The sequence below is a fragment of the Orbicella faveolata genome, unplaced genomic scaffold, assembly GCF_042242905.1.
Source record: "Orbicella faveolata isolate gen_17 unplaced genomic scaffold, um_ofav_v1 contig_2, whole genome shotgun sequence".
Classification (NCBI taxonomy): Eukaryota; Metazoa; Cnidaria; class Anthozoa; order Scleractinia; family Merulinidae; genus Orbicella; species Orbicella faveolata.
In genome coordinates, this window is record NW_028301547.1 from 14,352,487 (window position 1) to 14,368,924 (window position 16,438).

Genomic DNA, 16,438 nt, shown 5'->3' on the forward strand with positions numbered 1-16,438 from the left:
TAAATCTCGCAATTAAGTTGTCACGAAACTGGAATACTACTGATGAAACAAGATGTTCCAAACACTCACATAATAGCAAGTTAACATGGCGGCGAAAAATATTCGAAGAGGAAAAAACATCTAGCACAACAATATATTTTCAGCCTGCTCCTGAATCTGTATTTGAATACCTCAATGTGAACATCAGAACACAGAGATTTATTTACACGTGACAATTTACAGAATACATCAACAAATACAATCCTTCACGTACAACGCTAACTCAATGCTAACTCAATGGAAATAGTCGCGTCTGCATAGGCCACGCCATTTCTGTTGAAAAACAAGCATGTTAAAGGAAAAGATTAGTGGGTTTTAAACACGCGTTTAATAATCAAAATCACGTTATGATAACTCAAAAGACAGCCAGCATAGATCATTAACAGTTTCTCCGTCATTTTCAGTTAAAGGGTGCAAATATCGTCCGAATCATGCTGGAAAAATTCCATTGCAAAATTGTGCATTTACTAGAGATCGCACACTGTCTTAATTTCATTTCTCCATTCATAATATAACTGCAAAACGTTCAGCATGCCGATTAGCTGAGAGCACGTCAATTAATTCCAAACAATGCAGAAAGTTAAAATTGAGTGACGAAAGTTGAAATTAATTGCATGTACTGTCGAACCTCGCCAAAACGATGTAGACAGGTGGCCGTTTATTAACAAGCAGGAAAATTGCTTTTCTGGTGCAATTTGCGATTTGGTTTTTTACTTGCGCTCATTTATTTTAAATTGCACTCGAAATTATTTGATTACCTAGATACAAATGACAGTACGTATTTTGAATCCCTTCCTGACAAATGCACGTAAAACGAAAAAGGCGACTCGGTGGACCGCCATGGTGCTACATTGTGCCCACTTTCAGTAAATTAGACGAGGAGACATCAATGTCTTACCACTTTCCAGTACAATATCCACTGGTGTTGTGTACCGTTTAAGGTACAGCGTGGGCGTGTTGAGCTCTTGAGAATTCAAAATGTACTCGATCAGATCTGAGTGGATACAAAATAGAAAGCCTGTTAGAAATTTCATTTAAGCTTGAAATTCCAACATCTGTCTCTATGTGTTGTTGCTCTTCCAGCTTCACAGAATTAAAAGTACACCAAATTGTTTCTTATCTTCCTCTTTATTTTTAATTTGTTCCTAGGCTTGCATTGTTTGTTCTCAAGTATTTCCTTTGTTCTCAAGTATTTCCTTTCCTATGCAAATACTTTACACAATTTTTTTAATGAGTTCATAATAACCAGCACCAAACAAATAACCAATCAAAGTTAACGTAAACATGTATATTTGGAGCGGTTTTCATTTGTGTTTCGTGAAACCAAAACCAAAGCAATGACAACGACCAAGTACAAGAAACGAAGGAACACAAAGAACCAATGAAAAACTCGATGCAAATGCATGTAATAAGCCCAAACGAGGGAAAAAGCACGTGACCAAAGTGCGATTGGTTTCGATTTTGCATCTGATTGGTTCAATAGGTGGTGTGTATTGTTCCAATGAACCAATCACAGAGCGTAGTAATGTAAAATCGAAACAATTACGGATTACTTTCGACACTCAGTTAAAAATCGCTCTCAACAACACAATGAAATGTGAACTGGAACCCACTACAGTACCACGCAGGCATAAGCAAACAGTTAACACGCGAGTTAACGCAATCTTAACGCATGTAATTGGCGCCAAGCGCGGGAAAACGCGGCTAACCGAAATGGAATTGGTTTTGGATTTTGATTTTGTTGGGCAGGTGGCATAAGCAAAATAAAGCAATTTTTATCACCTAATTGAATAGCTCTGTTAAAAATGAATCATAAAAACCAAAAATATGGCAAACATAAATATATTATATTTTTAATATTCAGAAAGTTTGAAAAGTTGACAGGAAAACCACGGAGCCATAATTTGCATAGGTAATAACTTAGACAACTTCCTGCTGTCTCATTCACTGATGCTGGATTGAACAACTTATGACGACAGAAAGTTCAAAACTGAGTGGAATAATGAGGCTGACAGAGCTGTGTGCAGTTAGTTGGGGAGTGGCACGAAGAATGGCTCAAAAAGGGGAGGGATTAGGGGCATCTCCTGAGGCCGTTCTTCCCACTGCTCCCCAACTAACTGTACGTTGTGAGCATGCTAACACACACACAAAGATGTAGGGGTACATGTATTCTGACCTGGTGTTGAGGGACCAGGTTAGTATCGAAAAGTATTCCAGCTTGCAAATAAAATGTTTTTAAAATGTTGTGAAACAATTTCATTTATTTGAGTGGTTTGAGTAAACACAACAAGCTTAAGACTAGACAGCATGAAACCACCTTATTAACTCTTGCTAAAAAATAACATTGATCAAAATACATTGTTGCCTGCACGTATTGCTGATACAATGGAAAGAAATAATGGTTTTGCACCAGGATGTATCAGGTGATGAGCAGGGTGTAACATCCCCCCACAAACTACACACTTAATGAATAAACTCATTCTTCAAAAATTATCTCATATAACTGATCAGGTTTACCTTGTCTCACTAAGAGGTCTGGTACTTTTTCAGGTAATTGATCCATGGTGTTTGTAAGGCTAATCTGTAAGCACAAAGAAAGATCATGCTGAACATTTGAGAAGACAGCCATACCTTACTCAATGGACACCCTGGGAGAATGCTTCTGAGATGAGGTTTCAGCTTAAAATATGCTTCGTTAAAACATGTTAATGTTGTGTTAAATGCCATTCTCATGTTGGATACTTCTGCATTAGTCTGACTCGTACACTATACATTGATTCTTCTTTCTTTTTCTCAGTGTTTTTATACAGGTTTTAAATATATCAAATGACCTCTTCAGCCACTTTGCTGGTGTCTGCAACTACATTTACTTGATAGAGGTGCCCACTTGAGCTGCAATTTCAGAGAATAAGGAGACAACGTTTTGGGACATTGGCTAGCTAGTGTCCACTTGACAGGTTACTATATTGCCTGCTAAATACAGAATCTACCGATATAGGTTTGGCTGTCAGAATAAAACAGAAGAAAAAACAAAAAAATCCTGGTATTTTTAGAAGATGACAAAGATATAAATATTTCATAGGTCATAAAGGTTAAAATGGAATAGCAATAATTGGAAACTAAAAAAAATAATAATACTACAAAACACTATAAAATGATGATGATGTGACAATGAGGTCTCTCATTGTGATGAGATATTTCTTTACATTCTGACCTTTGGGAGTTTTGCCAAATATTCTGCTAGTTTGATGACAAGTGTCAGAGCTTCTGTGACCTGAAAAGGCAACAAGAAGTTAACTACGAAATGCATAAATTATACCTAATGCAGATACTATTTTATAACAGTGATAATATGACATCAAAGGTTTCCAGTACCAGTGGATGTCTTAAAATATGTTCAGTGCAATCTTGAATTTTGAACCACTACAGGAAATGGCATTGATTTGAAATATCAAAGGTTTGAAAAGTTCAGGGATTGAAAAATTGGGATTCCAGTGTGGTGATATATAGTAAATAAAAACTAAAGACATTCAACATTACACTTCAGAGTTAAAGTAGAAGGGCTGCTTTCCAGCATCATACCATGAAAAAGACAACAATCTCTAACACATCTACATTGGTGACAGGTACATGTGTCAATCAACTACACAGGACTAGTAAGAATTCCACCTCCAACATCCACTGAAACAGGTGGCTGCCAATAAAAATGGGTCCATAACCAACATAAAATGAGGCTATTTTAGAGCAGTTGTCAAGTTATTACACAAAAAAAGTTATGAAATAGCATCTGGCAATTGTTGAAAGAAGCATTACATTTACACAAAAGGGCAACCATCCAACAAGTAAAATTTGGATATTATGGACCATTTTTCTACTTTTCTAGCTACATGTACATGCCTACTATTAAGCAAAGAATGATTGTTGAATGAACAGCTTACACAAACTAATCCCTCTCATGAGTGGACACCTCCAGTAAGTGGATATCTCCCATCCATCACTGGATGTCTCCTATAAATTGGTACCTCCCTTTAATGGACACCTCCTAAAAGTGCCAGGTACCTCTCATAACTGGACAGGTCCCATAAATAAATACTTATATAACTGGACACCTACCCCAACTGCACACCTCCTATAACTGGACACATTACATAATTGGACACTTCTCATCACTGGGCACCTCCCATAACTGGACACCTCTCATAACTGGACACCTCCTATAACTAGACACCTCCTATAACTGGACACCTTACATAACAGGACACCTCCCATGACTGGACACCTCTCATTACTGGACACCTCACATAACTGAATGTCTCCCATTACTGGACACCTCACATAACTGGACACCTCACATAACTGGACATCTCATATAACTGGACACCTCCTATAACTAGATGCCTCCTATAACTGGACACCTTACATAACGGGACACCTCCCATGACTGGACACCTCTCATTACTGGACACCTCACATAATTGAATGTCTCCCATTACTGGACACCTCCCATTACTGGACACCTCAAATAACCGGACACCTCCTATAACTAGATGCCTCCTATAACTGGACACCTCACATAACAAGAGAACTCACATGACTGGACACCTCTCATTACTGGATACCTCTCATTACTGGATACCTCTCATTACTGGACACCTCACATAACTGAATGTCTCCCATTACTGGACACCTCACATAACTGGACATCTCATGTAACTGGACACCTCCTATAACTAGATACCTCCTATAACTGGACACCTTACATAACAGGACACCTCCCATGACTGGACACCTCTCATTACTGGACACCTCACATAACTGAATGTCTCCCATTACTGGACACCTCCCATTACTGGACACCTCACATAACTGGACACCTCCTATAACTAGATGCCTTCTATAACTGGACACCTCACATAACAAGAGAACTCACATAACTGGACAACTCTCATTACTGGACACCTCACATAACTGAATGTCTCCCATTACTGGACACCTCACATAACTAGACACCTCACATAACTGGACATCTCATGTAACTGAACACCTCCCCTTACTGGACACCTCACATAGCGGTAACTGGACATTTCCAATAACTGGATACCTCCCATAAATGGTGGACTCCCTTAATCAAATAGGCACCTCCCATGAGCTTGTACACAATCCTAAAAGGATGTCTACGATTTGTCACTATAAGGTGACAAATGCAGATAACATATAATTCTGACTACTAACCACAACATCTATAGGTTCATTTGTAGTAAACTCTTGCATCCTCGATACAGCAAGGTTGAGAGTTCTAAAACTCCACTGTCCAAATAAACGATTGTTTAGCTTGATAGGTTAAGGTTTACCTTTTACGATGGTCAGTAACTTTCATCTACAACCGCAGTTCAACTATGAATTATTTCATACATACTTCACATCAGTATAGCAATAATGAGGTATCACCAAGCATGACCAGTAGGTAGCAGCTCTCATAAGGCCCCACATGAATGGCAATACAACAAACAACAGAAACAAAGCCTCTAGCCCTAAAACAATGACAGCTGCTACAATAATAAAACAATTTAGCAGCTTACGAGAGCTGCTACACTTTTGGACCAACTACTAACATTCAGCTAATAAGTAATTTTTATCATTCTCTGCAGCCAGGTAAACAGGGCTGTGGGAGAGTATGGATCCAAATTATATTTAATATCATAACTAGATTAGTATAAATACATGTTATTTTCTGGCTTAGGGTCAGTACATATAGTGCTGCCTCAGGAAGCATTTTCAAGCCTGAGGTCACAGTTTTTCACTATACGGACCAACCCTAAGCCAGAAAATAACATGTTTATTTTTTCCTGCCGTAGATTGGTTTTAATTACAAATGGGTTTAATTACACAACTTCATCATTGAATCAGCTGTCAACTAGCGATTTTTAAAAATCTTCACAACGAGCAAGTAACTCAGATGCTAGACAAAGAAAGATGTACTAAAGAGCAAATTTATTTCAAACTTCTTCATGTTAGTTGCATTAATTAGTTCACCAGTCAAGTTCTCCAAAATTGTTTTTCTGGTGTAAAACTTTGTGTAAAGTTTGAAGTTGAACTACAAAAACAATTTGCCAGTCAGTGAGAATCACTTGAAATCAGACTTTTTTTTACTGGAAAATATTCTTAAAGCAATGATCAGAGAGGTAAACTCAACTGAAATTATTTCTTTTTTTACTTCACATTTTATGGCAAGAGAAACATAGGATTACGTGCCATTACAGCGCCAAGCTACAAACAACCAAACAAACTCTAACAACTTCAAAACACTCTATTGAATTTTCTTAGTGACTTTCCTTGCCTTTTGAAAGTGAATAGAGATAAACTCGCATTAATTAATCGTCAATGGAAGTGTAAAAAAGCTAAAGGTTGATGATTACTGCTAACACAATGATTCTGCCTGCTGTGAGCGGGCTGGATGGGAAAATTCCACCCACTCCCAGAACCAGTCAGATTGCAAGATTTGTTGAATTCTGCCCACTTATGAATTGAGGAAAAAAAAATAATGGTTATTTAAGATAATTCATAGGAGCTGAGACATTTATTGCATACATATCAAAGGATACATCACCAGTACAAACAAGTATTTTTGTGTTCAGTAGCATACCACTGCAAACAAACACATCACATTCAGTTATTAACCACACATGAGGTTAAGATGCCTGGCTATTAACCAGGAGGGGGGTGAATAGGGGGTATGCAAATCCGCCGATCCATGCTTTTTTTTCAACAAATCCATTGATCTGCCAATATTTTTGTTCAAATCCGAAACCACAACAACATCTGGAAACAGAAGAGTAAAATTTCAACGGTAAACTGGTAAATGTGAATACCAGTGTTAATTTCGCACAAATAGTAAAGAAGGCAATATGCTTGATGACTTTAACACAGTACAATTCCAATAAAAAACTCACACTGGAGTTTAAATGAGCTTCATTTGAAAAAAGAAATAATTTGGATGAACTCATTAACATACCGACCAAGGCTGAAGAAAGATCTATGATCCATATTTCGTTTAGGACCCAAGATTTGAATATCAAGACAGGCACAATCCGGAATCTGTGCCAAAATTCACAGCTGATCCACGATCCACTGTGTTTTCAAAATCCACGAATCTGCTTGATTTACCACAAAAATCCACAATCCATGTGCTTTTCAAGGCCAAATTCGTTGATCCCAAAACCTATTCACCCTACTCAACCAGGTTTTTGCTTTGTGTTGCGTTTTTTATGAACCAAGATAAAGACAAAGTCTATAATTTTAAAAAGGAGATAAGGAATTTAACATAAATCCAGTCACAGTCATGAACAAGACTGAATGACCTGCAAGGGCCAAACACAAACATCTAGAATAGCTGCCAATATTTCTCATTTATCTGTCCAAATATTTCATGATCACTTTCAACATTCTGTCCCAAGAATTATTATGGTAACCTGAATTACCATGGAAGGCCAATCATGAGCATCTTGAATAACCGTCAACCTAAAAAGTTCTGATGTATCTGGAGTGAAAACCGAGCGTTTTCTTATCATTTCCATATATGACTTGATTTGTAAAAACTGACGGTTCATTTCTTTGCACTACTGTAAGTGAGCCACAGACCTTGATTTTATGACTTCTGATGGCCTGAAAATCACTCCAAGCAATGAAAAGAAGTACTTAGAAGAGTAAAAAAGTGGAAGATGTGAGTTTAGACAAAAAAGACTGACATTCCTTTTAATTATTCTTATTAATATCACTTACCTAAGAGATTTTTTGGAGTTAAGGGACCATTCATTTTTTACGAGGGAGGGGGGGCTGGTGGGATTTGGGAAGCACCATTTGAAAATCAAATGACCCCCCTCAGCTTACCAATCTGTTCACATGCCCCCCCCTCCTTATAGCGGTCATTTTTTGGGATGACCCCCCCCAAAAAAGTAAACAAACAATTTCTAGATTTCAACTTTTTTAATATTTCTCTATTATCCCCCTACTTCACGTTATTGTGCTCATTATGAAGACAATATTTACAATCCCTATACTACAGAGAACTGTTGTTTAAAAAACAAATCAAAAGAAAGAGAAGTCAATTTCGGATGTCCTAGTTATGGCTCGCCCTGAGCGTGTGGCATTTAGCCTCTCATTGGCATCTTCCTCATCTGAATTGATGAATGCAAGAATGACGTCACCTGAGTCATCTTCTCCCCTAGAGTCAATGGCATCACTGTCGTACTCATCATTGTCACTTTCATCCATTTCACTGCTGTCAGCACTTGCTCTGTTGTCATTTTGTGTCAATGTCCTGGCATTTCCCAGTGTTGGTTAGCAGCTCTGAGAGGACTCTTCTGCTGCAAGCATGATTGTCTTACAATTGCCTTTACTTTCTCACTCTTGCTGCTTTTCAAATGCTGCTTCAGCCCGTGGTGGTTCAAGTACTTGTTTAGTTCTGGAACACGCAGCTTTTTAAGCTTGGTTAGATCTTCGCACAACTCAGTCCAAGGATAATCCTCATATGATTTATCTTTTGCGTCCCTACTTAACTTTGCCTTTTCTTCTGCTCTCTTTTTCCTTTTAAATTCCAGCACTTCAAGATGCTGAAGACAATCCACCACAAACTTTGATTTGACAATAAACTTATCTGCAAATAGAGCAACGCTCTCTGGGTGAGAGCACAGAGTAATGGTGGAAAAGTTGAATGTCATATTGAAAGATGTAAAGGAACATGATTCCACACTCTTTCAGTCCAATGGGCTTGCTTTAAAGCAGGGCGAAGAATTTGCCCACAGTTTTAATGTAAAACAGATCAAATGTATAGAAGCTAAGTTGACGAAGGTCACGCAGGACATGGAAGCACTAGAAAATAAGAAGAGCAATTAAAACAGCATATTCAAGGGCATACTCAAACAGCACATCAACAAAAGGAGAAGGAAAAAAGAAAACCACAGAAAGTCAACTGAAAGAAAGAGGAAGCGGACTGAAAACAATGTCCAACGAGTTTATGGAATCTGTGTTGGAAACCCGCTAGGAAATGATCTTCCACAATGGCTTGTGTACCCTCCTAGAATGGCCGTCCCGGAAGAGTGTATTTAAGTTGAGGATGTTGCCACGTCGTTATTTAGAAGAGATGGGCCATACATCGCACAGCTCTTGGAAGGGAATTATTTCACCAATGCTGCAAGAAGCAGAATCACCACCAACCTTGAGCAGGAAGTCAGAGATTATGTTTACACCTTCATGTACCCTGAGGAGTACACCCTGATGGAAAGCATAGAGTTCTAAAGCGATGACGTCATGTTACTATGGTGCCAAAAAACTCAGTTCTAAACAAAGGCCCAAAACGTGACCGACAGCATACCAAATGTCGGCCTTCTCGATCGCGTTGTTCATTTCTTCCTTCGGGGAAGAGCAGAAGTCAATTAAGAAGGGTGAAAACCATTATAAATCAGGCCATGTGGAGTCATTTACTTATAGTCAGTGTATTTTACGAGGAGACGTGCACGCAAGCATGCGAAACAAAGTCTACAAAGTCACAGTGAGTGGAATGGTTCCAGAATACTCACTACAGAAGGTGCTTCTCATTTATTTGCTGCTTGAAATGCTTCTCAGTGAGATTTTTAAGTAAATAACAGTTCTTTTCCATAATAATTTAATTGTGGAATAACTAGACGCACAAAATTTGCCGTTGACACGCTTTGTTGTTGAGGTCGTTCGATGTACATCGATGTGTTAGGTCGTTCAATGCATGGAACTGTTCGTTCGTTTGGAGAAGTCTTTAAAAGTTGCTTTTCATGCCCTCACGCGTCTTTTTTTCTGATTTGCTAGGTTTGCTTAGATAATGAGCATGCCATAAGATCAAGTGAGTGTGAGTGTCCAAGGGGGAAGTTTAACGAGTGCAGCCACGCGGCTGCATTTTTCATTCACGGCATCTACAACCTCAGCCGGACAGATGTTGACTGCAACTGGAAGAAACGCAAAGCAAATACACCACTCTCTTGGCAAGCCGTTGAAGAAATGTTTCCTCCAACAAAACAGTATTCCTGCTTATCAAGAAACCCTACTCAATCTGATCGGTCTGCAAAATAGTGGCACCCTGACTTTGTTTATGTCTGTGTTTATATATAGTTACATAATTGAAGAAGAGTTATTCAACTGACTCAATTCTATCATATAATGACCATTATATTTGTTTACTGATAACAGGCAAACATCCTTTTTGTACTCAGATTACTCAAACTCTGTCCCCTTGCACCCCTCTTTGATAAGTGGAAATTGTAAATTTACCAGTGCAGCACATAACTGAAAAATAACATCAGCATAACATCTTAAATAAGATGGGATGAAAGTTAAAATTTTGAAATCCTTTAACCTTGCATTCGCCCTCTCTACATGGATCCCTGCTCTGGGAATGGATTTTGTTTTCTTTGCTTCACTTTCAGTGAAAACACCATTATTCAAAAAAGGTGGAATGTTAAAAGAAACATCATTTGGCAAAATGTCATGGATAAGAAAGCCTTTGTCGGCCAAAACCATATCCCCTGCAACAAGATGATTCAACAGACCTGACTGTTGTACTATTGCTTTGTCAGAAATGGACCCAGGGTATGATTTGCTAACAATAGTTATTACTGCATTTGGTGTGACCCTGACAATTACTTTAAATGAGTTCATACCCCTGTAGCTTGCATAAGTAGCATTTTGCAGACTCATTAAGCCCAGCACTGCAATCTCCACATCGGTACAATCAATGACAATTCTACAAGAAGTAAACTCTGAAAAAGAAGATGGTGCACATAACACATTTTTTTTTCCCCTGGATGGAATGGTTGTCATGATGTCATGAAATAATATTGAATGCAAAACATGGACGAAAGTGGTGACAATAGCTATTGTTGCAACACTGCAACTAAAAAGCTACGCAAGGTGCAGGTTAGTATAATTTTGTCTTAGTTTCATTAAAGTAATGAAAATCTGGTCCTCAAAATTACTGGACTCTACTTTCCAACCAGAATAATAAACAATACAATCTTTGAATCTTAAAGCGTGAAGTACTACAATGTTAAAAACTTCTTTTGTCGGAAGCCCTGTTTCCATTCTGAGAACCTCTACACTCACTCCCGAAACTGTGTAGTGTTTTTGTGCGTAGCTTTCTTTTTCTTGCATGCCCTGAAGTTCCTCCCTGGCTTGATTTAATTCTGCCTCCAGTATTATCTCATTTGTTGTCTTGTTGCAACTTTCTTGTTTGGTGTCGTCATCAGTGGACTGCTGCTCAGATCCTCTGATTGCCTCAGCCACCATTTCTTGCATAGTCTTCTTTTTAGCTGTTACTTTTTTCTTTTTCTTTGGTGGTCCTCCTTCACTAGGAAATATCTTATCTCGATTTCTTTCGTAAATTGTGGGCCCATTTAATTTATTTCCATCCATAAAATGACAACCGCACACTCTGGAATGCTTGTTTGGTTCTCTGTCTTTCCTCCTATTTCAAAGAAACAGATAACAGAACTTCATCCTAAACACTTGGAAAGATTTCAATAGCTCAAAATTCGTTTCAAAATTTCAACTAACTCTGAAGTCCTAAAGCTCTTTAAAATAGATTAAGTATTCCGAGTCAGTGGAAATTGCAAAAAAATTTATGATGTTCTTTTGAGCAAAACGATAATTATAAGTGCCGTTACAAACCTTATCAGACGGATCCATCTTTTGTATTCGTCTTTTTCCTTTTTATCGTTTGGAAATGCAAAGAACTTGCAATTGTGGCTTTCTGATGAATGATTGCACGTCGGAGCAAAGCAGTACACCATTGTGTCCGTTCCGATAAATTTCTTTGGACAAAAAGCGATAATTTTCAAATAGTACTTGACCTTTTGACCATCTGTTCTTCTTCGTGGCCACTTTTGTAATATAACACAGGTTAATAAGCGTTTTGACCTGAAGACAAAGTGGACACAAACACTACGTGACTCACGCGGAAGAGATTATCTGAGTTGTTTAGAACTGAATTTTTTAGCGCCATGGCAACGTGACGCCACACTTTAGAACTCTATTGCTGCTTCTTGCAGCATTGGTGAAAGAGACTCCCATAGCAGCACAAGCAGCGACAAAGAACTCGACGACAGCAAAGATGAAGATGAGTGCCGGTGAAAGTTGCATTCGAAAATAACAGTGTTAAATACTTCTTTTCAGTAGCTACAAATGCTTTTTGTCGCCAAACGTTTTTTTAAAGCAGAAGGAAAGTTTGTAATAAATTTGTATCCTGCCTTCTATGTTTATTCTATAGCAATTTCTTTGATATTCAAACATTATGCCATTTTAAAGTTTTACTAAAATATCTCACATGACCCCCCCTTTTTCCCTTATTTTTTTGGGATGGTCCCCCCTTGAAAGCCATTTTTTTTCGCATGGCCCCCCCTCAAATCCCACCAGCCCCCCTACCTTATAAAAAATGAACGGTCCCTAAAGGTGAGGAAAAAAAAAAACAGTTAGACCAATATGAAGACAAGATTGATCATCACAGTTATACACACACCTTATTTTCAAGCAGATGTGAAATTAAAGCCTGATAAAATTTCAGCCTAAATTTTTTTCAGGCTTTAATTTCACAACTGCTTTTATATATTTACTTACAGTTAGACCAAGTTGCAGCAAAAAGGGTAACATTTTCCTAAACACTGTCTTCACAAATCCAGACGTATTGTTCAACAATTTTTCTCTTCTTACCTGATACTCTGTTCATCTTCTTCCAAATCTTCTATAACTTTAAGGAGCATGTTGTAAGATGTCTACAAAACAATTATACCAAATTATTAAACATACTTACAGCTCAACTAGTGTAGCCAACCAATAGCTTGAAAACTGAACAGCGAAAATCAATTTCACTGCCACTCACTGGATCCAAACTCAAGCTAGCTGACATGTTGTTGTACTTTAGTAAGCTCTTCTAGTAGACCCAAAACATTAGGTCCAGTTTATAGTGGATGTGCCACTGCACCTGCAAGGAGGACTGTGACCACATGTGCACTGGAACAGCCAAGGCTAGAAAACAACTTTAAGTGGATTTGTTGTTATCTAAAAGTGGTCAGCCTGTTTGCAAAAGATTCAGTCGATAGGCCTCTCTATCACATTTGTAAGTTCTCCCTCACTGAAGGTTTAATGCATGCTGTCCTCATGAAATATGAATCTTCACAAGGACCTTTGAGGTTTCTTCATTTAAAATTCCCCCCAAAACTACAGGTAAATATCTTCAAGGCTCAAGGAATGTTCAAGACTTGTCAAAGATTCCCAATATTCTTTCATAAGGTAATCAGTGATCCCAAAGGATCTTTCAAGATCCTGCAAAAAATTTACCTCCACATAAGATCTAAATAAATCCACATCAAATCCTCTAGGATCTTGAAGTATCCTTACAAAGACCTTGAAAGGATCTTTGCCAAGATCTAGATATAAAACACTTGTGTTTGTTTGAAAGATCTTTTAATTAACTTTCATGATCGTTGTTAGGTCTTTCAAGATCTCATAAAGAGCATTAACTAATATCACCACAAACAGGGTCTTATCTGAGATATATGCTTTAATCTAGAGGCCTTGATTTATTCTTACCAGCAGTAATTATTTTCAATATGATTCACAAATAACCAGCAAAGTCCTTCAGACAATTATCAAAATACAGCCCAATGACAGATTCTTCTCAGTTCACTTGACAAGACTCATTGCTCAATTTTGGATCGGGATGGATGCTGAATACAACAAGCTTTAGCTGGTGATACAATGAAGTGTCCCAAGGCTTTTGTCATGGATTGTATGCTTGATAATTTTTGCCATTATTCTAGAGGTGTTTCACATTAAGCCCACACATCTTTGGCACTAAACAGATTTGTGCTTGAACTCTTACCTCTACAACATGAATTATATGAACAGGATAAATCAGAAGCAGTCCTGTGACAGCTTCTGCATGGACTTGTGTTTGTAGTTCCTTAAAAAGTCTTTCATAGTGAGCTAAAAAAACAAAGAAAATTGTTTTAAAAACTTAGAATCAAATGGATTATAGTTGATATTTGTTGCATATGATAAAACCCCAGTGGAGAGGGGTACTTCCAGAAAAGTTGGGTAGGGGTGTGTGGCCCACTTCCCAAAACTCTTACCCTATTTATGACCAAAATCTGCAATTTTTGCTACCCTATTTATGATCTGACCAAAAATTTGATAGTCTATTTATGACTGTTACAGCTGACACAGTTGCCCTAAACATAAGTTATGAAGGGCTTTTGTTGACGGTCTTATTGATAATGATGAAAAAGTAGCTTCTTCTAAGAAACATACCCAATTTGAGACTAGAGTGCTAAAACCATATCCTATTTATAACCAAAATGGCCAAAATCGATACCCTATTTATGACCAAAATGGCTGAAAACCCTACCATTTAGGGCTGCACATACCTATATAGCCCATATAAGGGAGTATCCCCTCCCCCCGCCCCCCCTTGGGATAAAACCAACCACTCTGATACTGCCCCTGTGCCATCAACTTATATTAGGCAGATGCAAACTGGAAAATGTGTTGCCTTAGTACTTGTAAATGCTTTAGAAGGGAAACATTTCTCCCTGATACGACTTTTAAAGCAATATTCAGTCTGAAAAGTATGGCATGCACATTCACAAGTTTGGTCCATACAGTTTCTATGCAACTAGCCTGTAAAGGAGCTAGTACATACTACATGTACAGTGTAGCTTTGGGAAGATTTGATTAATGTGCATAATGCACTGTAGTATACCAGGAGTTTCATTAAGGGCCAGGCACCGTGGCAAATTGACCGGCTATGAGGATGATTTTGCCTGGCTGGTTTGACCATCTAGTGGAAAGTTTTTCTTATAAAAAGGTTCCCATCAATAGTTTTGCCTGCCTGTGAAAACCAGTTGCCCTCCTGCTGAAAATGTTAATCAAACCCCTGGTGTAGCCAAGATCTTATTGTGCTCTGACATTCTCTTCAGACTGGAAGCATGAGGGGGCTGTGCTGATTTCAAACTTTCTTATTTCTGATCTGTGTTTTTTCCACGGGGGGAAACTCCCATATAAAAAGGATGGGGGTACTCGACGGAAAGTTTGAAAAAAAAAAACCTAATAGGTACCAAGATCCTGTTTTGTGGGTGTAGCTTGAAATTTTTTTCACCCTAAGAGGTACCAATAGGCCACTTTCGATATATTAATATTCAGCTTGATAGTGAGGCTTAGAGGACACAAACAAAAGAAATGAATAAACATGGTCATTCAATGTCCTTTGTTTGCGTCCTCTAAGCCTCACTGCCAAGCTGAATTTTAATATATCAAAAACAGTCTATTCTAAAACAACACATTATTTCCTGTCATATTGTTTTCAGCTCAATACCCTAAAAGGTACCGCAAAAATTCCCACTGTTGACCTTGACCAAGAGGTACCAAAAATGCTTTTTTAACCTCTAAAAGGTATGCCGAGCATCCCCGTCCTTCTTATGTCAGAGTCCCCCCCCCCCCCCCCCGCCCCGCTCCTCCAGGGTTTTTATTTCTGTTTTAGTGAGAGTTTTTTTAATCCAAGATGGTGAACATTTTGAAACGTAATCTCATATAAGCATAATTTGACATGTTTGACATGTGATTATAAGTTTGTATGCTCTCTGTGCCAAATAATCCTGATTACTATTGAGTGAATACTACAAGAGGGGAGTTGCAAAAAGGTCCCCCAGGTCCAAGAACAACAGAAAAAAACCCAGGTGTGGCAAACTTTTCAAGACTACCAGTTATGAGGGTATGAGTGTGACAGCATGTTTGCATGTACAACTAAGCTTACATGTATGGTCTGCAGAACTGACTGCATGGTCTTAAAAACCACGTCGTTTGAAGAATCAAGATGGGAATCAGGAATTTGCTTTCAGAGAATCAAAAAAGAGATAGTTTTGAACAATGTTTAACTACAGAACATTGTTAAGCAAGGAAATTTATAAAGCAAGGAAACAAGGAGCTGGTATTCTGAATTGCTGTATAATTTCAGTTGTATGTAAGCTGAACTGCAGCGTGAAGGAGTTACCTCCGATATCTTTTCTGTCATTTACGTCCTGACGGATTTTTGACACATAAACTAGACGATGGACAAGTTGTTTCTGGAAAGAAATTAGAGAGATTGTCAAATTTTTGCCACTGTTTTTCCGCAAATATTCCTTAAAATAAGAAAAAGAAAAATACGTTTTTAAGCAAAATCGGACGAAACCAAACAAAAAGAAGCAATAGTTAGACTGTACCTTGTTTTGGGCACGGGTTCTCTCTAAGATAAGATCAAATAATGACAGTCTTCCTGTGTCATACACCGAGTCTTCCTCTCCACCAGGACTTGCCGCCATCTTTATTTCTCCCGCTTCTCGTC

At 38.2% G+C, this 16,438-nt stretch overlaps 3 protein-coding genes across 4 annotated transcripts; 1 reads left to right on the forward strand and 2 right to left on the reverse strand.

Annotated features, from left to right (window-relative positions):
• Positions 1-134: 134 nt before the first annotated feature.
• LOC110062969 (testis-expressed protein 47-like) lies at positions 135-16,436 on the reverse strand. 2 transcript variants are annotated; one of them, XM_020769917.2, is made up of 10 exons: positions 16,317-16,436; positions 16,106-16,178; positions 13,940-14,043; positions 12,769-12,830; positions 6,642-6,684; positions 5,272-5,370; positions 3,254-3,313; positions 2,557-2,620; positions 938-1,033; positions 135-312 (listed from the first exon to the last, which is right to left on the reverse strand). In XM_020769917.2, the coding sequence occupies exons 1-10, from the start codon at positions 16,413-16,415 to the stop codon at positions 269-271; spliced, it is 744 nt and encodes a 247-aa protein (XP_020625576.2). In that variant the 5' UTR covers positions 16,416-16,436; the 3' UTR covers positions 135-268. The 2 variants fall into 2 exon arrangements, with proteins under 2 accessions (XP_020625576.2, XP_089145857.1); XM_089289731.1 differs by lacking the exons at positions 135-312; positions 938-1,033; positions 2,557-2,620; ... (1 more) ...; positions 5,272-5,370; positions 6,642-6,684 and adding exons at positions 10,966-11,527; positions 11,731-11,979; positions 12,484-12,504.
• LOC110062973 (uncharacterized) lies at positions 9,413-10,137 on the forward strand. Its single transcript, XM_020769922.2, has 2 exons — positions 9,413-9,586; positions 9,877-10,137. Exons 1-2 carry the CDS (start codon positions 9,413-9,415, stop codon positions 10,135-10,137), a joined length of 435 nt encoding a protein of 144 aa, XP_020625581.1.
• On the reverse strand, positions 10,213-10,884 carry LOC110062971 (uncharacterized). Its single transcript, XM_020769919.2, has one exon. The coding sequence runs from the start codon at positions 10,882-10,884 to the stop codon at positions 10,279-10,281; it is 606 nt and encodes a 201-aa protein (XP_020625578.2). The 3' UTR covers positions 10,213-10,278.
• Positions 16,437-16,438: the final 2 nt, after the last annotated feature.